The following is a 24,353-nucleotide window of genomic DNA, read 5'->3' as shown; positions in this document are numbered from 1 at the left end:
TCATCCCCTGGCTGTTGCCACTTTTCAGCAATGTTACAATATACGCACACTACAGATAGAGAGAGGGAAAAAAATGACATCTCAGGGGAACTATCCCCAATTTTCTGGAAAAAAAATCACGGCTATGTAGGGATGGGGTGGGAGGGGGAGGGTGAAGAGTTTGAATCAAGTGAAATAAGGGAGGACATATATATAACTTGGAGGAATCTCTTAAAAAATAAGAGGGATATTTTGTTTATGTCATGTGAATTACCTTCTTTTGTAAACAGGCTATTTCATACCTTACAGGTCCACAACAACCAACATACTGTATATTCTAACAGCCACCTGCCGCTGTCCCACCCATTCATCTTGAAGCATGTACATAATTAGTTAAGGGCCAGAGTGGCTTGAGATTAACAAGTCAATTTACAGTGGCATTCTTATTCCGCCACACCTTTACTCATCCTGTTAATTTTCTCTAACTTTATTAACAAGACTTAGCATTCCAGTTTACCACAAAAACATATTCAGTGGTACTAGCTTGCAGAGTACTGTTTAGTTACCCAATTAGTTTTGCAAGATTAAATTTTAATTTGTTCTGTATATTTCAGTATAACAATTACCATTTAAAGTGACAACTCCCAAAACATCAAGCTGAAGGCAGGGGTTCTGCATACGGAACCAGAGTTTTTACATAGTGTCTATCACTAAAATGATTACCTTTGCTTTTTTTTAAAATTGTAATGAAACTGGGAATACATATTATATTTTGGGATAAACACTATCTTGGGATATTTCATTTTAAAATGAAAGTTTCTATTAAAGAAAAGAATACTGTTTAGAGGGTATTTCTTATTAGAGATTTATATGCAACAAGTTAAACTGTAATATTATTCAAAAATAAATTCAGTAATGCACACTGAAATTCAGAAGGGATTTTTCATCAGAATAATTAAAAATACTTTAGTAGAATTGTAGTCTGCAACATAATTTAATTGTACAACAACAAAACATTTTCTTTACAACAGACCAATGTCATTTTTTAAGTATGTAATTTTACTAAACCATACTTATTAGATATAGTTTTTCAGAACGTGGTGAAAATGCTTTGTTGATAAGTAGACATGAGTAGAATTTTTGACTGTAGTACCTTGCAACCCTGAACACTCTCCAGCTCTGTACTGTGAACAGCCAATCCAGGCAGAATCGGGATCAAGAAGTGTAACAATCTTAAGCAATGTGTCAGTCTATTATGTCACTCGTTGAGTATAAACACGCATATATTTCTATTAAGGAATAAAATGTATACTCTTTTATTTTAACTGCTAGGCATTTGTAAATTTACACGGCGCTCTGCCCTGGCCCAATGAGAAGTAAACAATACATATACATTATTAGGCGGATGTAACTGTTAACATATCTTAAATAGTAATATAAATGGGTTACATGTTGCTTTAATAAATTATTTTATAATCGGCAAATTTCAAAAACTCTCGTGGAGACATAACTAAAATCTGAAGAGCATCTCAAATAAAAACGGGCGATGCGAGCAGAAAACGGCAGTCTGTCGATGTTTGCGGTAGCCAACGCGTAATCTGTTGCCCTCTATCGGAAAACAATAACATCGCTCCGCCCCTTCCCCAATAGTCTTCCTTGTTTTGTATTTAGGATTTTTTTATAATCATGGCTGCTGGCTTCCAGCTTGATTTTCGAAAGAAAACTTTTTCCACACCATCTTGACGAAGACACGATCTCCAAAATCCATCAGGTATTGCACTCAGTGGGACGTGATGTGCTGCCCAAGGACGTTGCGCAAAGCCGGGTGCAAATGTGCAAGATACAACGCCGGCAAACTGACGGCCTCAGCCGGGTTGAATGAGCTGCTTTATCGGCTCTGCTTCCTTTCTGAAACGGCCATCCTCTGCCTCAGCTGGAGCGACGGCCCCTCGTCGCATGGGCCATCATGTCTGCTCCTGGACTCCTAATTAAGCCGCTTATGCCGGAACAGCCATATTTCAAGCGACTGTGCGATAAGAACAGATTGTAGCGAAAGACGAAGCAGAGAACATAAAAGCGAAACGTTAGTTTGGAAGTTGGAAATACTTTTTCTGTATTTTTTCCAGTTTGATCGAAACGTTAAGCAGTTCCGAGTTTGTGATTTGTATTCATTCAGTGGTCGTGTGGCGATGCGATTCTTGGCTTTGTTTGAGCTAGGCATTGGATATATCTAAAAATAATCAACAGAGATGGCGTCATGTGCTTGTCATTTCGTAAAGAAAAATGTACGTGGGTTTAATGCATAATCTGAAAGTTTCAAAGCCATACTGTAGAGCTGGTTGCCCAGCAAGATGTGGGCGAACGAAATCCCGAGGCAGTTTAACTTTGGTGGAGACGGACTGTTGGCTTCAGCGTTAACAGCAGGACTGAAGCGGTATCAGGCGAACTATTCCCGTTTGACCGATAGAGGTTCTGACAATCTTTTGTGACAGTTTGTTATTTTGAAATCAAATGTAGCCCATTGCAAACACAGAAATGGGCTTTCTTCGCTCAGTAGTCGTCTCCGTCTGGGGCTTGAACCCCCGACCTTGCAGTTTTTCTCAGAATATAATCGAACTCTAATGTTACTATTGATACTCTGAAAGCTGACGGTCGATATAATCTCGCTTAAAAACATCTTCAAAATGTATTCTTCTAATGTCGTGTAAAAACGAATGCTGCAAACAACTACGTGCAATTTAAACAGATCGTTTTTTATACCCTTAACGCTTCAATTTTGGCTTCAGCATGACGCGGAATAGCCAATCGTCTTCTGAAAGTTTTGCCGTATTCAGGTCTAATTTTCATTAACTTGGATGCGTGTTTAGGATTCTAGGTAGCGCTGTCGCCGTGTATTTCCTCGACACCTGTAAATGTGTGTTCTGGGCACGGTGCACCTCACATGTATGTTGACAGGGTGACAGCTCGTCCAATTTGCTATCTGCCTTAACGCCTGTTACTGACAGAAGAGTCCGAGTGAAATTAAAGAGGGCCAGTTTAACTCGCCTATATGTATACGCACGTATCGGTGGGCATAATTATCGTAATGAAGGGCTCCAGTCTGCCAGATCAGTCGTGCTTCATCTGTTTTGTGAGGGGTACTTGGACAAAAAAAATCCTTCAAGCGAAAGGGGTTGCCAAGCCGGATCGCTCAAACGGACAGGCTTTTCAAACTGTTGATGCATTTTATTGGCTGTTTTGGCGAGGGACTGTATCAAACTAGCATAAATGTGACCCCCCCTTAATCGAGCAGCTATTGCTATTGGTGTCTCCCTCCATCGGGCACCACAACAATAGGTTTGTTTTGAGCTGTAGTATTGATTTGCGGGGGCGTGTCAATGGGCGGAGATACACTGCTGACGCATGATGCAGACTTCGATCCGATTTGTTAACAAAAAGGTGTCCGTCCTCTCCGATTAAGGAGAAATCATCTGTCGGGGGGGGCAGAGCGGCAGATAGAGGCAGGCGAGAGCACAGAGGTGGGAGCTGCAAGTTTTGGCGTTTCTTCAAGGAGACAGAGGAGCCCGTCCTCCTCAACTGCAGAAGCTTCGCAGCGGACTCCTCTCATAGCATCTAACCGCTGGGGTACAGAGAGCATCATTATTTTACTGCGATGAACTCCCCTACTTGAGAAACATGCGACGCATCCCTGACACCTCCACGGACTGCATCCCCGGTTGCCCCCGCACTGGATATTAATGTTGCTCTTCAGATTTGTTAACGGTTGGTACGGCGATTTAAGACCAATTATTCGGGATTTTAAGAGTTGCGGGAAACATCTTCTAAAGGCTCGGAGCTAACGGCACTTTTCAAAATATTCGTAGACCTTTAAATGATTAATTTCTTTGGTGGTTTCAAGTAAAATATTTTTAGTACTGTCCCCATTTCTTTATTTTGACCCGCTTGATGCCAGCGCCTCAAGACTGCCTTCATGGCAGGATCATGAAGTGTTTGACTTTCTTCCTTCTGCTTCCAGAAACGCTGAAAAGGTCCAAACGGAGCGTCAAACACAGCAGCAAGCTGCCAGTATGCTATGAGATTGTAACTCTCTCCTTGAAGAAGACCATGGCTGCGGAACTGTACCCTGCCAACAGCAACACCAACCTACCCAATAGTCCCGGAGGCGCCGCGACCAAGAAAAGCCTCGCCCCGGTGCACCAGACCGCCCCCTCCTGTCCGGCGGCGGCGGCACAACTCAACATAAACAACAACAACGTGGAGACAACGAGCTGGCAGTCCTGCCACCCCACTCTAAGGGAAAGGTACTGCCACCCCTTCAACGACCCTGAGTTCGCATAGTTGGAGTAGCAGAGATAAAATGCAGCTTTTAACTGCAGTCATTCTAGTTTGGATTAATATGGCATTACCTCACTTTTTAAGTGTTAAGTCTGGAATCGTTTCCCTTCCCTACCAGTCCATGCAGTCACCAATTGTGGGGCAAAGTATTGCAAGCTGACAGTACGGCTGTTAATGTAATTGCAGATGGAAAAGGTTCGTGCTGAAATAGCTTTTTGTCTTTTATATTCTTAGGAACGCCTTAATGTTTAACAACGAACTCATGGCTGATGTTCATTTCATTGTGGGACCAGCTGGGGCTTCACAGAAAGTTCCTGCACACAAGGTGAGAATTTGGGGAAGGAAGTGCAAACCTAATTGCTGCAAACATTATATTAGTGCTCTTGCCAATAAAGGGCATGTTATTTTTTAATATTTGACTTTATGCTTTATATTCATAAGCTTTAAGCGCTGTCAGAAAGATGTTTTATTATTATTATTATTTACAATCTGGCTGCTGGTTATAAACACATGGTTCCCAGTTTAATCCTCACTACAGACTAACTATGTCCCCATGTGAGTCAATTAGCTTGCTGGTGATCAAATTGTGTAAATTACACAGAAAACAAATATGACTTGGTTCTATATTTCAAAAGTGCACTGTAGGACTATATAAAATTACTTTTTTTTTTTAATTTTGTAAAGTTTACTTTTTACCAGCATCCATGGCACCCTTTGTCACCATTTAACAATTTATTTGAGGGAAAAAAAAAAAAAAAAAAACAGACGGCATCAATTTTATTCCTTGTATTCACATTGGAATACTTGCGCCCTGTCTTCTGAAGTCTGTTTGTTTAGGGAAAATGTTGAACTTTTCAATACCTTTAAACCAGAAATAAGTACAGAATCTCCTTTTGGCCCTCCTTGTGCATCATCATGTATTTTTTGTATTGTGGACTCCAGAATGGTGTACATCTTGTAATAAATAAAGCTTATAAATTTGTCATTTTTATATATATATAACATTCAAGAGTACTCAACTGATATTTGGCAACAGTATCTGAATGTGCATAATGAGAGAGAAACAAGATTCATACATTCTGCAAATCTGTTTAGTGGTTCCATTACAGAAGTTAACATTCTAAATTTGTTTATGCAAAACAAAAATGCTTATATAGTAGTACTGAGATTTAGAAATAATGCACACATCTATGAATGCATATACTTGGATAAGATAATCTGTTCCAAGGACATGAATACATAATTCATGGCTAAATCTTTTTTATGCAGTGTTTGTGATCCACAAGTATTGTTTATTTACTGTTCAACAAAGTTATGGGTTTTTATAATTTTATTTGTATAGTAATTCAGATATCTAATGTACAGCATTTAAAATTCATACATATTTTATTTCATATCCAGCGTATACATCATCTTTATATTGTGTGTTCTGTCAGTGCAATATTTTAGAAATTACCTGTACTGTATGGTTACATAAAAAAAAAAAAAAATCACCATTTATCTAAGCTAACTGTTTTTCTGCTATGCACCCTTTAACAGGAGTGTATCTTTGCAGCTAAATCTAATTTTGTTGCATCAGATGGGTTTATGCATCCATTATTCGTTGGAAAGGTATAAGGTGACAAGTTTTAGCAGTACTCAATTTATTATAATTTTCCTAAATTATGTTTTCTTACCAAATGCCTAGAAAATTACCAAGTTCTAAAGCTGAGTGTATATCTGCTTTTCTAGTATGTGCTTGCAGTGGGCAGCTCAGTTTTCTGTGCAATGTTTTATGGAGATTTGGCAGAGGGCAAGTCAGAAATCCATATTCCAGATGTGGAACCTGCTGCTTTTCTGATTCTTTTAAAGTAAGTTCTCTCTCTTATATTTTACAGACTGTGCTTTGCCATTGGATACAAGGAATGTATTCACTAAGTTATTCTATTTGTATACATGTACAGAAGAATTTTACTGTAATCTGTGCATGTGGCAATATTGACCCTATGAACTTTTGTGTTACTTAATCCCAAGTAAAAAAATAATAATAAAAAAATTAAATGTCATGATCAATTGTGAAGCCAAACATATATATATGCAGGTAGTAATCTTTTCAAATTTCATCTCCAGGTACCTGTACAGTGATGAGATTGACCTAGAGGCAGACACAGTACTTGCTACTTTATATGCTGCAAAGAAGTATATTGTACCTGCTTTGGCAAAAGCTTGTGTCAATTTCTTGGAGACAAGCCTGGAAGCAAAGAACGCTTGTGTTTTGCTGTCTCAGAGTAGACTCTTTGAGGAACCAGAACTCACTCAGCGCTGCTGGGAGGTAATTGATGCTCAGGCTGAACTTGCTCTTAAATCAGAGGGCTTTTGTGAAATTGATCAACAGACACTGGAGATCATTCTAAATCGTGAGACATTAAACACTAGAGAAGTGGTTTTATTTGAAGCAATTGTGAACTGGGCTACGGCAGAGTGTAAACGGCAGGGCTTACTGGTTACAACCCGAAACAAGAGGAGTGTTCTGGGGAAAGCACTGTATCTGGTCAGGATACCAACAATGACTCTTGAGGAGTTTGCCAATGGTGCTGCTCAATCGGATATTTTGACCCTTGAAGAGACACATAATATTTTCTTATGGTATACTGCTTCTAATAAGCCCAAGATAGATTTTCCTCTTGTACAGAGGAAAGGACTCACACCACAGAAGTGCCATAGATTCCAGTCTTCAGCATACCGCAGCAATCAATGGAGATACCGTGGACGATGCGACAGTATTCAGTTTGCAGTAGATAAACGCATCTTCATTGCTGGATTAGGACTTTATGGCTCCAGCGGAGGGAAAGCAGAGTACAGTGTCAAAATTGAACTAAAGAGGCAAGGGCTAGTCTTGGCCCAAAACTTGACTAAGTTTATTTCTGATGGCTCCAGCAGTACCTTTTCAGTTTGGTTTGAGCATCCTGTGCAGGTGGAACAGGATACATTTTACACCGTGAGTGCAGTTTTGGATGGAAATGAGCTCAGCTATTTTGGACAAGAAGGGATGACGGAAGTTCAGTGCGGCAAGGTAACATTCCAGTTTCAGTGCTCTTCAGACAGTACAAATGGCACAGGAGTACAAGGTGGACAAATACCAGAACTTATATTTTATGCATGACTTACACCTGACATTTCTATTTACCACTGCTACGCACAAAGCACACCACAGAAATAATGGCCTTCAAACTGCAGCGTTGCAATGAAGAATGCACCACATTAAAAGACCTGTTAGCAGACTATCACTAAATGAAGGAATGCTATTGAATTTAATCTATTTTATTTATTTGAATATAATGTAATGTTATTTTACTTATCACTGCAGCATGCAGTGCTCTATGTACAAAGTTGCTATTCCCTTAAGTGGTTTTGTGTTTTGTACATAAAAAAAATTGTTTACATATTTGAGATCAAATGACAAACAGAATGTTCTGTTTTATGAGAGCAGCTTCCCGGTTGTTAAAATTATAAAAGAGATATGTGAAAACTACAAATGTATATGTCATTATTATGGAGAAGGAGACAAAGAAAGTTCTATCCTTCAGGACTGGAAAAGTATTTTAACAGTTTGGGGTTCCTGATATGGTGCAAAGACTGTGTTTTCAAATACATCTCGGTTGGGGGAAAAAACATATGAATGGACTAACTAGAATTTAACAAAAGATAGACTTATATATAAACGCTACAGTGCAGGATATTTAAAGTCCTTGAACTACTAGAAGTTGAAATTCAAGTGTATAATGAAAAGCTATCAGTGCTTTTCAAAAAATGTCAAAGTTAACATTTTTTACTGCAAGCTGCTTAACTGCAGTTTCCCCAAGGTTTTTTTTTTTGTATAGTTCTATTAATTTTATTATTTAGAGTAGTACCTGTTAACACTTGTTTTATAATTAAACACTGCCTGTGCAAAGGCAAAATACTGCCCATCTCTCGTTAACTGTACCAAGCAGTTAGAAAATGTAACATATGCAAAGGGTGGATTTTCAAATAGCTGATGTGGTACCCAAAACATCCATAAATTATACCACTTGTGCAGTGTTTCTATACTCTGAAGGGTGGCATAATTTACCAGTCTCACCCATTTTGATTGCGAGTTAAATTTGTCTCAAACATTAAGTTTTTAGATTGTTGAAATCCTAACATACAAGCCCTGGCCTACTAGTGTGCACATTATTGTTATGTAATTCTTTTAAAGACTTCCTTTGTAGCATATTTTAAATAACAAAATATTCCTACCCATTTTTTCCAGGAAGTGTGCATTATTAAAGACCCATTCAAACAGAAATCATTTAAATCTCTTTATATTATCCTCTCAGCAACTTGAAAGTTTTTCAGTTTTATCTCTAACAGCCAAAACGTTAGGTAAGACATACAAGATAGACAGAATGCCATTCAGGATGTGACAGTACCCAGGGAGATATGGAAAAAATGTACCAACTAAACACAGACACTGACTGTTTGTGTTAATTCATTCCCAGGATGTTGGACCTGTAAGCAGCAATGAGCTACTATGCCATCTACCACCATTTTATAATTATTATAAAATAAAAAATAGGCATTTTGTTATTTTAAAATGTTGTAAATTTTGTGTACACTGGTTGTATAATAAGTAATTGTAAAAAAAAAAAAAAACTTGGCAGTTCAGGTATAAAAACACATCAGATGTGTTTAAAATGTTGCCCTTTGTAAATCTAAAGTATATGAACATTTTTGTTTCCAGCAGGAATCATGTTCAACTAATAATCTTTTTTTTTTTTTTTTTTTAAAGTATTTTCTCATAGTACTGCTTAATCACACTGCTGTGAATGGTTAAGATCTTGCAAAGTTTGTCACTGATTAGAATGTAGCATCATCGTCTTGAGTATACAACTCTCACTATTACTTCTGCTTTTCTGGTACATTAGGAACCAAAAACAGGCTAAAGGCCTAGATCCAGTCATCTGTTTTACAGAATTACACATAAGAGATCAAATATACATGACACATGTCAAACTCAACTTATTTTAATGATTACGAAGAAATTACTGAACCAATAGTTACTTTTGCTGCTTTTTTTAAACTTGTACTTCAGATTTTATGAGGACAGGGTGACGGGCACTGTTTTACTCTGCTTAAAACTGCCCATTTCTTTGACATTAAATTATATCTTATGATGGATCAAAGGTACATAGTTGCACTGAGAACTGGCACTGGACAAAATTAATTTTGTCTGTAATACAATACCACACTGCAAAATAAATAAATGTGCCCAAAGCAATAAGGCTTTGATTACAGTTTTATCTGAACCATTTGTTTGTGTGTACTTACACACACACATACTGTTTAATTATTTTAATGTAAATGTAATTTTAATATGTTATCACATATACAGTAAATGTAGTTAAAACTAAATGATAAACTACAACTGAAATGGTAATTTCTCTGTTTACAATTTCCTAAATTAAATATTGCTATTAAAAACAATAAAAAAATGAATAGCTTAAGATAAATTTAGATTACCTATTGCTGGTGCATTAATGCATAGCTCTCTGGCCAGAAGAAGAAAGGTCTTTCCCAGGACATAAACATTGACCTGTAAACAAAATAATTAAAAAAATAAATAAATAAAAAACTGCAGTTGAATAAATTAGGTTGATCTGGCTACTACTACTTTCTGCACAATAGTCTTCTAAACTTCAGAAAACACAAATGACTGATTCCTGCACCTGAAAGTGACACCACAAAAGATACCATTCTCCAAATTCAAAATTTGCTACCCAGAGACGTCACAAGTCCACTGACACAGGCTATATTTTACTCAAAACAGTTTCTTTAACTCTTTGGAACGGTCTGGTATTCCATCACACAACTTAACTTTAAGAAACTGCAGTCCCATAATGTTACTGCATGATTTTTCTGACCTGCCTAAGTTAGACCAAGTGATATAGAAGTGAAAATATTAACAGGCTGTACCAGAGGATTTGTGTTAATTTTGTGTATTAATTTATTACCACAACTGCCTTTCACTTTGAAGTTACTGCAAAATCATGTACGAATTGCATCTGCAAGGCTTAAGTACAGTCTTTTAATAACAGGAATTAATTAAAAATCTGTGCTTTTCACACAGACGACTATACATTTGCTTACTCCAGAATGCACACATCACCAGATTTATTTGTTTCTTAATCTGACTGATGTAATGAGAAGTCAAACAAAATAAAAATTTTTATTGACTAACTAAACACATTACAATATGCAAGCGCTCAAGGCAGTTAAAGCCCCTTCCTCTGGCAAGATGTAAGGACAAGGGGCCTTAGCTTGCATATTGTAATCTGTTCAGTTAGCCAATAAAAAGTGTCATTTTGCTTGACTTCTTATTGCATACTGCTACTACTACTACTACTACTAACCTGACTGAGAAACAACAAATGTTGTTCTATACAGTGCTGCAATTACCAATAAAGAAAAATTATGAATTTAACTTTATGAATTAAAACAAATGATCACAGTTTGATTTTTAAATTTCAAGAATTAAGTATGGCCTAGATTTATGCTAGTCTACCTATAAATGAAAAATAAATAATTCTGGTTCAGTATCTATAATCCAAAATGCCCAGAACTAGAAGTATTTTGGATATTTTCAGATGTTGGGTTATTTGCATACACATAATAAGATAATCTTGGGGACACTCTTGATCAAATAGGGAGACGCAGCCTAACCAGCTAAATTAAGACTCTTGCACATATCACTGAAACGTTATTGTAATGTGTGTTAACGTGACAAGCATATTAAATCTCAAAAATTATGTATAGACTCAATTTTATTTCCCTTTTAAGAAGGTAAGTGCTGCATATATGCAGTGAAGATCTGAAATGTGCATAAGTAACTTTTCAGGAAGCTTTCAGTTTTGTAAGTCTGACCTTGGATGAGAAATTTTCCCACTTGAAAGCGGTTATTAAACTGTTTTTACACAGTTATGCCCATTCTTTTAGGATTTCTTCAATCAAAGGCATTCTCCTTACACCCTTTACTTTTCCGTGCATGAACCCTTTATATTAGCTACACTGTTCCCCTGTGGTAAACATATTGTAACACTCCAAGAGTAGAATTTTCATGAAGGTCAAAACAGTCAATAAAATAAGGGCCAAGCAATTTGCTGGTGCTTATGGACCTGATATTATGCTGGCAGTGAAATGAGGCAAATGTTCAGATACCTGCAAAACATTTAAAAGAATTTCTTCATATCACAACATACATGACAGTTTACTGTACATCGCACTTTCTCCACATACTTCAAGCACGTCATATATATTTCTGAACTTCACAAAGCACTCCAGCTTCAAAGACTTAATAAATTCTTGCCCTATAGATCAAATATGTAAAATCTATAAATAATTTTAGTGAAGGAAGAATTCATTTTGAGAGCTTCTTATTATATAGTATGAGGTGTCTTACTTGTTGACAAATATGTCAAACTCTTGTATGTCTTCAATGGTAGATTGGAGGTCTGACTTTAGTAATAGTAAGCTAGGTATTTGATGTGTTATGGAAATTACTAACCCCAGCAAGTCTACCAAAAGATACAGCTGATGCAACTAATTTTCACAATTCTCTTTTATTATGGCTCCAGTATTTTTTTCTCCTTTTACTTTAGCTACAGATCCAGTCTGAACTGTGCCTAAATGAAACGCAAGATCAGCTTCCTTTTAGTGATGCAAGAATTCTCCCACCACACACACACCAAGGTTGAATACCTCCGCTACAAAGGAAGGCAATGCAGCCCTATTTTTTTTTTTAACACTATAATAGTTGCAAATGTAGCATAGCAAAGGCCTAAGAAAGCATCTGAAGCATGCAGCTTAGGCAACCAGACACAAGCCCAACAGACTAACATGCCATCGCTTACCCAGGAGTCACCAGGCATTTGGCGATCTATAAATGAGGTCTATGCATTCCTGAGCCTGGTTTGAATATCAAAACTAAAATTAAATGTGAAAACAGTGATGGGGCACAAAATGTCCACTGTTACTCACTAAAATGACAGCTGAACAGGCAAACATCGCCTATATTAGAGATATCAACTTAAATTTGAAAGGACAACAAATTTAACTAAAACAGCAATCTTCTGGTAAATATATTTTACTGTAAATAGTAAGTTAATTCTTAGAATACAGGAGCAAACAGATTAGAAAAAGTCAAAAAAATTTCAATTTTCACGCACTGAACAAATTTCACATTGCTCACACACAAGTAAAAAACAAAATCTAACTTTTATGTTTTAGAATGATTTCATACTACCCTGATGGCATTTCCATAGCTCTGGGTGTGAAAAAGCAGATAAATTTAAAATTAAAGAGAAATGAACACACCAAATTTTAGGTCAGGGCTCCTGTAAAAGTAAGCAGAAAGAACTATATATCTATTACAGCCAAGCCAAGATCATGGTGGGCAATTTAGCCATGACATCAGGATACACCCTAAACCTTTTAAAGGATGACCAACGATCTTTTATAATCACAAAGAGTCAGGGGACCTTGGTTTCACATCCCACTGAAAGGAGAGAAAATGTATGGTTATGAACAATCCCTGTATTTATAATTGATAAACCATATGAAGACATCAGCATTCACGTGATTAACAAAAACAGTTATTTATTACAAAAAAAGGAACAATTTCATAGGATGTACATGTACTCACCTGTAAAAGGTCACTGAGGTCAAGAAGCATGTCTGTAAATGTGTTAAAGATGTTACCGTAATTTTGTTTACTCTACTAAAAAATACAATTTGATACATTTCAAAGAATTCCATAAAGAAAACAATAGAAAGTGTTAATGTGGAGAGTGAATTGCTGGGGATTTTCTAGTCTTCATGTAATTAACAGCCAAAAAGACAACATACTGTAAATGTGAAGAAAATTAACCCAAATGCTGACACATTTAATACGGTAAAGATGGTATATTTATTGGTAAACATTGGATGCATTTTTGGAAAACCATGTGTGGGATTAATCAACTAAGTACTACCTGTGCTGGTCTTGAAGCACACACAGTGTGCTACTTTTTTCTGTCTAGCAAAAATACAACTGGAAAAATAAAATGTTCTAAAAAGCAAAGAGAGAGTGGTAAGTCAATTAAACAGTATCATATACTCAGGATGGAACAGGGACATATTAGATAAAAATGTGCTTTACTTCACGTCAATGGCAGAAAAAACTAAACACTATTAAACAAAAATCACTGTTACAATAAAGAATTTTAAAAGTGACTAAATTACTTATACAGAAATGAAGACTGGGAAAGTAATACAAATGCTGAACAACTTTAACTAATGAGCTTCTTACAACTGCATTTTTACCTTTTTTCCCCACTTCCTCACTCCAGGTTGAGACATCTTTCTCACCGCCTATGAAGATTAAATAAACCAATGTACATGTATACAAGTCTTTTCATTTTAATCGAGTAAAAAATTCTTTATTGGAAACAACCTTTAGTGGTAGCTGAACTGACGTTCTTCTTGCCAGGTGAATGTGTAGTACATTGTGAAAATAAAAATGTGAATCAGTGAATACCGAGTAACTCATAACCACAAAAGTCGCCTGAAGGTGGACTTCAAATGTGGTTTCCCATAAAATATTTTTGTAAATTCTGAATCAAAGTATTACAGATAGTGAATTCCAGATTGAAGATAAAAAAGGTCTGTATGATTAAGACTACAAAAAACAACTAAACTGATGAAAATATGTTGTTACTGTAATTCCACTGTCAAGATAAGCATATTTACAAAAATAGGCTTGGGAAAGGGGGCATAGTTGTTATTCGTTTACTTTAGCCAAGCTTTAGTCAGATGCTAATTCTGTCTTTCAACTTCTGTCTTTCAAAACATCTTCTACATACAGTAAAAGCTTAATCTGCTATTCCTAGTTATCACAGCTGACTGTTAGTAAAGTCACATAAATATATAAATGATAGTCATATAAATATATCCATCCATTATCCAACCCGCTATATTCTAACACAGGGTCACAGGGGTCAATCCCAGCCAGCACAGGGCGCAAGGCAGAAACAACACATTAAATATATAAATAATAAAAAAGCCACCAAGAATGAAAATTTCTTTTTCAGGTTTGTTGACCCAGTTAATGCTGGCTAACAAAGGAAGCTAAGAAAAGACTAGTGGAGCTCTACATAAACTCAGAACGCAGCCAAAATAATCCATTAATTCATTTCAAATATACATTATTTATTAACAAAACAAAATCAACCAAGACATTATCTTTTAAAATAATGACTTTCAGGCAGAGAAATCACATATTGCACAGTTCTCTGTATTTACTGTTTGAACTACAGTAGAACAAGATTTATATTAAAGTTTATTGAAGATGCAGGCCTATTGATTATAAATCTCAACCATCAACATATCCAATTTAAATTTGCCATTGCCTGTATTTCACCAATTGTAAATGTTTGATATAGGCCTTTCAAATGATCCCCTCTGTTTACTTTGTTATTTTTTGCACCTATTGGGAACATCCTAATGTTTCATCCTTTTGGTGAGTGATGTCTCCATTTCTTTCATTTGCCCTCTCCTATAATATACCCTTCACTTCTCAAGTGGTCCCTCTCTTGTATCTTTCTGCTCTTTCTCTTTCCAACACAGACTGTTCTCTTTGAACATAACTGCTGCAAAGATAGCCCTTGCACCGAGGTAGAAATTTCCTGATACTCTATGCATTTAATTTCCTCTTTCTACCACCTTTTACTGTTGTTAGTATTGATTGTGTGACAACTGGTGGCTTAAATATTTCAAATTGGCAATCCTATGAAAATCTTATATCTCAACATTGGCTTGATTGTACTCACTGGGATGGAAGCCAAGACTTTTTTTGTGCAGGTATGGCTACTCTTCTCTGAGATTAACTTCTGCTATTTGGGCCTATTTTGTCAAGGGTTGCTTTTATATCTTTTGAGGTTTTCAAGTTCGTTTATGAGTTTCACTAATTTGTACTTGCATATCTACTCTATACTGTATATATAAAATCCAAAGCCTAAAAGTGCAACGATTTTGTGCAATGATTTTATGTGACATTTTATGTCACTTTTTTATCACGCTTTAAATCAGGGTTATTTTAAAACCTACATATATATGTTTGGTACAATTCTTTTCACAATTTATCAAACTTAAATGTGATGTTGTTAGATTTTCAGATTCAGATTATAAACTAAAAAAATATTAAGAAGTCATGTCCCGCAAGACAGGAGTTTGTGCCAAAAGATTTAACCATGCCTGGGGCCGTAAATAAAAGACAAAGAGTAGGACAGATGCTGTACAGGCTTTTAAATGTTCGAAGCACCATGCGAGATGCAGATCATGCAGCACGGCAGCAGCAGCAAGCCAGCAGCTGAACAAGCAAAGAGGAGGTTTAAAAGAAAAAAAAAAAAAGCTATTTGATTCCCACTGTATCACCGCTTAAGAGGGGGGGTTTCGGAGGATTGACCGCGTCTCCTTGGGGTGCGTTCAGCACCCTCTTCACAACGCGAGCAGTAGAGACGCGAAGTGGCTGGCGCATAGCGCAGTCTTGAGGGTGGGGTTGGCAAGCGAAGCGAGTAGGGGGGAACCCCCTAGTTTATTTACTAAAAATTTAATAACCAAAAAAGGAGAGGCAAATCTTACATCTAAGTTTGGGAAGGACTTTGCAAACATAGCATGCTGGAGGCAAATTGCAAAATACAAATGAATATTATTAATGGTTACATTTAGACACTAAAAGCATTATCAAGGTAAATGTTTTACCCAAAGACTCAAACTCATTTTTATTTACAGTATTCTTCAAGGGTTCGATTCTTGCACATATGTTTTTGAGAGAAAAAACTACAGTTAAGATAAAACAACACTTTTGCAGGAATTATTTTATTAAATTAATAGCAATTTCTCCAAAATTTTGAGAAAATCTGAATCATCATATGAATTATTTATATCATTTTTAAGGCTTTTACTCACTTTCTTGAGCAGTGCCAATGTGTCTGTAGTTGCCTGTATATTGTTTTCATTTTATGGTACCATTTTGCTCACTTATTCTCACTTACTGTTTGAAGGATGTTACCTACACTATGGTATAAACTTGTAGTAACATCATTTTACCATAAATACAGTACATTAATAACATAAATGTAGAATTAAGCTTTGGCTCCTGTCTGGTCATTAGGTTTTGAAAGGTGTAGTTGTACCGAGGAATTCTTAAGTACATAAATTGGTATGACAACACACTGAATAATCCAAAAGAATGTGGCTGAAAATGAGCTGTATAATGTATTTATTAAGGCATTTTAACCTTTTGCATAAAATTAATAGCCATTACCAATTAAGTACTTAAATGTTTTGATATTAGCGCACATCGAAGAAAAACTTTAAAACTTTGCTTTTTATCCAAAGCAGCAATTACAGAATACTTAGTCAATAACCACAGTCATGATGCAAAATTCATACTCTGTCACCACTAAAAACTCTCTTGCTATATATCAAAATTCTCCTCCTACCCACTACATTAATAAAATGGCCAAAGCATGCAGAAATAGTTACTTTATCAAATCAACTAAATACAAAGGAGAGATTTATAAAGAAAGAACAAATGGAGAAACAAAAGAAACAGTAAAATAACAAAAGCTTCAGCCTCTGGACCCACCTACACAGGTTCCTGACCCCATTTACCAGGTAGGGTGGCTGTGCCATTATTTGCTTACTTTGAAATACCATAAGTAGGCCTCAAAATCGATCACCCATTACACAAACTTTATTTCTTGCTCTCTGTTTTACTGAGCTAAACTCTTGCAACAACTCACTCCAGACTCAGGAAGAGTTTAATGGCAGTCTCAAAATCACTTTCACTCGGGTCTAGAGTTCCAGGCAACCTGAACTTTACAACTGGAATTTAAAGATTAAGCTTTCTAGCAACCCAGAAGTTCTTGCACCTTAGACCTTCAATTACTGTGAAAGGTCCACATGCAATGTGCATCACAGTGCGAAAACAGTCATATAAAAATGATTTATTAAAAAGAAAACAGCTTCAATCAACAATAATAACAAAGCATGGCCGTGAAGAAGATAAGGTGAGCATGTGTTGACACATAAAATGCACAAGACAAATTTACCAGAAAAAAATAGATATTAGTGCTTGCATAGTAATTTCTAACTGGAATATATAAATGGATTGTGACAGAACACTTACGACAGAATCATAGACCTGCAAGAAACAGCAAGGAAGGTTGATTTTCATTTGAAGTATCAGAGCACTACAATCAAAACATAATAAAGTACATCCAAACTTTGTCAATTAAAGCACATATGGTAAGGTTGAAGTTTTGACAAGCTGCATGAAATATGCCTTTTTTAAAATGCCACAAACACATGTACTTTATTACTGTCAACTTACTTTTATTACCTAACTACACGGAAGAGATTTCTTCCCTCTAGCACTGTATTTTTATTTTGCTATGTTTTGAAAACAGAGAGAGCAGCATTTTCTTAACACCGCTAAAAATTAAATCCAGGAGGTTTCTCTTGGTTCTAAATACATATATATTTTTTTTATTTTTTAATATATTATTTTTATGAAATGTTCCAATATATATTGTTGGTTTGCATAACACATCCTACAGCCTATGACAATGTAACGCTGCTCAATTTAAAAGTGTTCAATATACACTTAATTACAGAGGTAAATATATTTATCATAATTTCACAATCTGAATGCAAACAAAAATGTAACTGCAAAGAGTAACTCAAATAGCTCATTATACATAAAACAAACTTTCTACAAGTTTTATATAATGAAAAACGTTTATGCTATTGAATCAGGTACTTTGGAAATGAGTAAAAACAGAGCCGTGATCTGTAAATATACTATCACAGAATATACAGCACCACCACTGACGGATAAGAAATAAATAAATAAAAACAGTTAGAGAAAAAGGTGTTGCAGAAGGGCTTTTGGAACCAAGTAATAACAATTTTTCAGCAATTAGAATAGTGCTATTGTGGGAGTTATATACGGTTCTCTACCATATATGTAATCTGTTATACACAAGTGGGCTTGGTGAGTCTTTAATGGGGCAGATTTAGGGTCACAAATGGGGATATCACTGCCCTGATATACTTTGCCGCTTTTAGACTGGAAGTGAAGTGGACCAACTTCGTCATCTCCAACCCACCTCCGAATTCACCTCTTTAAAACACTTTAAAAGATGGCCATGCCAAAAAATAGTTAAGACTTAAAAAGCCTCGGCACTAGAAAACACATTGGTGGTGTCAATTACATGTTTCTTGCATAAATGATTCCACCTTCCTTTGCTTTAAAATAGAGCGTAAATGAAGTTATCTATTTTGTCGTTTTATTTTAAACCAGCCAAATGGAATAACAATTTGTTCTAGCAAGGTGTGTTGCTTTACACAGTTACTTTACACTGTCATCATCATAAGGTTTACTAAAGCATGTGTTCAGTGACAAAGGAAAAACAGCAAAACAGAGCCAGAGATCACCTGTGCAACTACATTCACAAAATAAACTAAATAACCTCATTCTATACTTTTGAAGACTTGATCATGTAAGAACATATTATTTGAATCATGTCTTTCTTAGATAAAATAGGTTTATGGCAAAAGGTTTTGAAATTAAGCTTGTACAGAATAAACTTTTTGACAGTTACAATGTGCAACTTAGACAATAAGTATATATAGCTTTACAGATTTTTGACATTTCAAGTTTTGCCTGAATGATGTGTGGCTAAAACTGACAAAAGAATTAACACATTTTTGTGACCTGATCCGAATTAAATTTCACACCATTCGATTAACATGTATTGCCTGATCAGCTAACATAAAAATAAATGGCAGATGAATGCATTTTCTTCACAAAATAAATTAATGAATTGAGGGCACTAGCATAATCTTGGAAATGTAACTGAAGGAGGAAAAAACTGTCTTGGGAATATAAAAATTGACATCTTTAGTTTTATTAAAAAAAAAAAATTATATTGCAAGTACAAAATCAAACTGTAACAAAACTCTGGGAAATGCATCTTAATGTAGGGAAGAGCACAGTACATATAGGCAAAAACAACATTAATTAAAGAGAAGTTGGGGTTTACATTGGTACAACATTCTCATCATCTGGGCAATGTGCCAAAGCAGTTAAAAACTACTGCATATGAATAAAGGGGCTTTGTGCTTAGTCTCTATCAGACACAAGCGAGACTTTATCTGGAGTACTGTGTATGCTTCTGGTCATCACAAAATAAAGAACAGAATCTCAAGGATGTGTTCATAGAAAAGTAATCAAGTGTGCCCCTGGATTAAAGGTATATCTTATTCTGACTGAGGGGAATTATCATAAATTGGACTTGAACAGTACAAACTACATAGGATCCTATAAAGTTGTTACATTAGAATTCTTCCAATTAAACAGTGAATCATAAACTTAAGCATATTGTTGCAAATTATGGAGGATTAAAGGCAGAATCCAAAAAGATGAAAGGGTTATAATAATCTGGAACATGATGCCAAGTTACAGAGCTGAAGCATGAACCATGATAACTTTAAAAAAAAAAAAAAGTCTTTATCAGGTTATTAGAAGACCATATGTGTTTTGGAGTGAATGGTTTTGTTTTTTTAAACTTTGTATGTTCTAGCAATACTACAATGATTGTACTGCACAGGTCTGCCAACAGATATATGCCTTTAATAAATGCAGTTTAATATTGTGACATTACAGTAGGGAGCACTTTCTCTGTTCTTTCAGCTGAACTTTTTTTCCACCAGGATCTTAATGTATTTTTTCATTTGTAAGACTGTTCTGTAGGATACACCATCAGAAATGCCTTTATTCTTCTTAAATGAAGGGCTCACAATTGCTGCATTTCCAAAGCAGTTAGAAGATTTGTTTTTCCAAACACTTCTATATTATTCAACTCAGGATATACTGATAAAAGTGGGTGTACATAAGTCAATAGGAAAGCACACTTTATGTTTCTTATGTGACAACAAGGCCAAAAATGTACCCACTGTTAACTGTGAATAAATTGCTAAAATCGTAGAACTGAAGATAAAGCATATTTCTCTTAAAAATTACCCATTGATAAACTACTGGATTTTGCACATATTGCTATATAAAATACATTTTATTTTAAAAGTAGCCACACTTGAAAGATAATTTTTTCCTATGTAGCACACTCAATTTTTTTTTTTTTTAACCAATTCTAAAATACAGACATTTGGAATGGTGCAATCACAGTATCAGTCTAAAACAATGCTATGCACACATTACCACTGTGCTAGTTCAACTACACAGGCCTCCTGTCTGATATTAAATTAGCTTTAAAAATTTGTCCAAACCCTTCAGAACACCTCTCTGCTGTCTGTTACTACTTACACAGAAAGAAAACAGACAGTTGAAATATGGTGCATATCCTTATTCAGCTTTTAGGTCGTTCTGAGGGGATCTTTCAAATCCCAGCTAAAGCTTCCTTTTGCTTTGCTACTGTTATGTTTTCAAATATGAGTTTTAATACTCACTGCACTCTGTAATACAGCCTACTAAAGCTGAGCTCATAATTCATCAGTTTATTCACTATTGTTACTTTGCCTATCACGATCATACATAGTTTTACAATGCAGCTGGGTTTGACTTTCACAGTTTGCTTGCTGCAAAAGTTAGTCAAGTATTCCTTCAAGTCCTAGGACATCCACCTCATATTAACAGATCTGGTTAGAATTCTGTATGAATTATTCCTTTATGAAAGGAGTGAATATAGCTAGAACACAGCTTGCAAAATTAGTCCAAATGAGAGACATTATATTCATAAAAATTCCAGGTCTTTTATTTTAAAATTTCAACCTAAAAGTTGTTGTTTAATCCTGCCAAACAACATCTGCAGTGAAAAATAGCAGGATATTGCCACTGGTTCCATCCTGATTACACCCTGCCAAGTGGCATCAGATATTAAATATTTTGAAATATTTCTGTGCTGGGAGCAATGACCTCTGTAACACACTAAATTCTACACAGCTGGAAGCTTCCTGAGTAAGAAAGTCAATGAAGCTATATATAATTTCACCCAAGGGAATCACTAACTACTAACAATACACTGGAAAAGGGACAGTTCCACCCTTTTCCCATGTAAACTGCTTTGTGGTAACAGCCTTCTTTTCCAATTGTAACAATACTACTTTTACTAAAATGTCAACGGATTTTAAAATATAATCACATTTATGTACATAAATATCACCCTAATGCAATCACGGATAACATACTGAAATTAGATTATTACAAAATAGTTCCTCCTTCTAGTTTGTAACTGACTCCCCACTAAAATCAGTTCAGGGAAAGGCATACAGCAAACTAAAATATATATTTTTTAGTTCAGGTGTAAAACAAAGTAAATATTTTTGTACCATTTTCTCACCAAACAAAAGCTACTTTATATTTCCCATTTTTGATTGAGACAGTACTGGATGATTGCTGATCACTGCTGCCAGAAACAAAAAAAAAAAAAAAAGATACAAATATAGAAAAATTATGCCACAACATTAAGTTGCACATAAACATCCAGGAAAAAAAGCTCATAACCAATTATTCTGACACAATTTATGTGTTTTAAAGCTTACAAGGTGACATATTTATGCTATGTTACTGTATAATACATATGACTGTCTACTGCCTGTTAGATCTCATTACTCAAAAAATAGAACCTTTATTCCCATAACTGTAATAGGGCAAGAAGGTTTGACCATTAAAATAACTAAATGCAAGCAATTAGAACAATTTTTTTTTTGTGTGGATTTAGTGTGATGAGAGTAGTGTGAAAATACTAACAATAATGTGCCATAAAAACTAAATATAATTATAAAACCTAATAATCACAGTTGAAGATGCAAAACACATACCGGAATATGAAAGAAAATACCAATAAATTTCAAATTAATACCATTATAACAAGGAAATATATTTGTGTGTGACAACTCTACATTAAGATGTGCTTTAGTTTGTTTTTTTCATTTCAACATAGTTTCAACTTTCAACCTGGAAAATAATGTAACTCAGCTGAAAATACTGCATCTGAAATCATAACAATAGTTTTGACCTTTCCAGTTGCATTTATTTCTGGCTAAGATAATAGCAATCCATGGAACTGACATATAGTAAATCTCTTCTGCCTCTTTAAACCACTACTTTACAAACATCTGTCACTCAAGCAGGCAGCACTCACATGTAATAAACACATTGATAAACTGCAATACCAAGCAAGACGTTATGGGCTAGCTGTATTTTTATGAGCTAATTTTAAAGTCCTAGATGTTTCCATATTAAGTGAATTATCCTTTGAATGTTAAGATTTTAAGCTCTCTGGACATGAATGCTGTGATTTTGATTATTGATTATTCCATCTTCCAAGTGGATTGTCACAATTTCTTCTGGAATTTTATACCTTGGTAGCATCTGTCTGGTTTTTGTCCTTTACTGGCATTTGTTAATATATGGTGAACTAACATGGTGATTTTAATAACAGTAAATTTACCACTGATATTAGAGACTTCTTAAGAGTGTTTTAATCTCAAAAAGGTGCTAAAATAATTGTTCCATATAATTAATGCAGTACACGCAAATACTGTAAATATTATACCATTTTTAGTTTAAAATTTTGCTATAACGTAAAATATCTAGAATTACAGCTGGAATGCCCCCAGGGAAATGTTAAGGTGTTCTTTAAACAATGAGAATTGTTACAAATGCTACAACTGCTTCATTCTCAGCTGTGCACAGAATCTCCAAACCATGTAGAACTTGCTAGAGAATTAATAAACACATTTTTTTTAAACTCACCAATCCTGTATAAATTTGTCAGTCAAACACTGTATCAGTCTTCTCATTGTACTATGCACATAACATTTATGTATCTGTTCAATCACAATCTCTTCAAACATACATTAATATATTTAATACTAATTCAAGAAATGGACAAAAAACAGAAAAAAATAATTATGATTGAATCTGATCAGAAATATGACCACGTTTATATAAAGAAATCATCAAGAATTTAATTAATGTGAATATATAAAATATCCTAACCATAAAAGTGCAACGATTTTGTGCAACTATTTTATGTGACCTTTTTATGTTATGTTTTTGTCACACTTTAAATCAGACTTATTTTGAAACCTACATATGTACAGTATGTTTGGTACCATTCTTTTCAGGATTTATCGAACTTTAATGTGGTGGTGTTAGATTTGCAGATTATTATTCAGTTTTTAAATTATAAACTAAAAAATAGACAAGACAAGCCTTTATGCAAAGAGGTTTAACCATGCCCGGGGCTGGAAATAAAACAAGCAGTAGGACAGCTGCTGTTTGAAGCTCATGCGAGATGCAGATCTCGTGCCACGGCATCAGCAGCAAGCCAGCAGCTGATCAAGCAAAGAGGAGGTTAAAAAAAAAAAAAAAAACTGTTTTTGTTTCCCATTGTATCACTGTTTAGTAGGGGGTTTCAGAGGAGTGACAGCGTCTCCTTGGGGTGCATTCTGCCCCCCTCTTCACAACGCGAGCAGCAGACATGCAAAGTGGCTGGAGCATAGCACAGGCCGAGGGGATGGTGAGTGAAGCGAGCAGGGGGCGAACCCTATAACTATAGATAGATTTTTATATTTATATAATATACAAAGCTGCTGCTTTTTTCCCCTTTACGCCTGTACACAATTAATAATTTGTCAATACTTTCATTCATACATTTCTGCTACAGTTTCAGTTGTGCTTAGTGAATTAGTACAATCCTAAGGAATACAAAATTAACTGAATATTAAATGCAACTGAAATAGTTAAATAAAATTTTTTGATATGTCCAGAAAGTGTAAAAATATGGATAGAACATTTTGTGCATGTGTTGTTTTCAAAAATCATCAGAGTTAAATTAATTCTTATAGTGTTTAAGTAACCCTTAATAGTGTTCATATGGAAACAACACTTCCACATACACACTTCTCAAGTGTTA

The 24,353-nt window shown here is 35.3% G+C and overlaps 2 protein-coding genes across 5 annotated transcripts in view; one reads left to right on the top strand and one right to left on the bottom strand.

The window, feature by feature from the left end:
- brf1b (BRF1 RNA polymerase III transcription initiation factor subunit b) overlaps nt 1-24,353 on the bottom strand; it is a 319,216-nt gene that overhangs the window by 198,951 nt on the left and 95,912 nt on the right. Inside the window, exons 5-6 of the mRNA XM_039741834.1 lie at nt 13,013-13,044; nt 9,835-9,907 (exon numbers count right to left, since the gene is read on the bottom strand). Coding sequence (XP_039597768.1) covers nt 9,835-9,907; nt 13,013-13,044 — 105 coding nt within the window. The remainder of the gene's footprint in view (nt 1-9,834; nt 9,908-13,012; nt 13,045-24,353) is intronic.
- btbd6b (BTB (POZ) domain containing 6b) lies at nt 1,635-7,825 on the top strand. Of its 4 annotated transcripts, none has more exons than XM_039741838.1 (5): nt 1,636-1,750; nt 3,995-4,280; nt 4,549-4,639; nt 6,046-6,164; nt 6,424-7,825. In XM_039741838.1, exons 2-5 carry the CDS (start codon nt 4,084-4,086, stop codon nt 7,454-7,456), a joined length of 1,440 nt encoding a protein of 479 aa, XP_039597772.1. In that variant the 5' UTR covers nt 1,636-1,750; nt 3,995-4,083; the 3' UTR covers nt 7,457-7,825. The 4 variants fall into 4 exon arrangements, with proteins under 4 accessions (XP_039597773.1, XP_039597772.1, XP_039597770.1 ...); XM_039741836.1 differs by lacking the exon at nt 1,636-1,750 and adding an exon at nt 1,780-3,741; XM_039741839.1 differs by lacking the exon at nt 3,995-4,280 and having other exon boundaries at nt 1,635-1,750.

The sequence above is a fragment of the Polypterus senegalus genome, chromosome 18, assembly GCF_016835505.1.
Source record: "Polypterus senegalus isolate Bchr_013 chromosome 18, ASM1683550v1, whole genome shotgun sequence".
In the NCBI taxonomy this organism is placed as follows: domain Eukaryota; kingdom Metazoa; phylum Chordata; class Cladistia; order Polypteriformes; family Polypteridae; genus Polypterus; species Polypterus senegalus.
Note: the sequence above shows the minus strand (reverse complement) of the source record. Positions and strands in the feature narration are given on the sequence as shown.

Coding starts and splice junctions, on each gene's coding strand:
- btbd6b (XM_039741835.1), top strand. CDS start 3,925: ATGCCAGCGCCTCAAGACTGCCTTCATGGCAGGATCATGAAGTGTTTG. Junction 4,281..4,548: donor CACCCCACTCTAAGGGAAAG/GTACTGCCACCC, acceptor TTATATTCTTAG/GAACGCCTTAATGTTTAACA. Junction 4,640..6,045: donor AGAAAGTTCCTGCACACAAG/GTGAGAATTTGG, acceptor CTGCTTTTCTAG/TATGTGCTTGCAGTGGGCAG.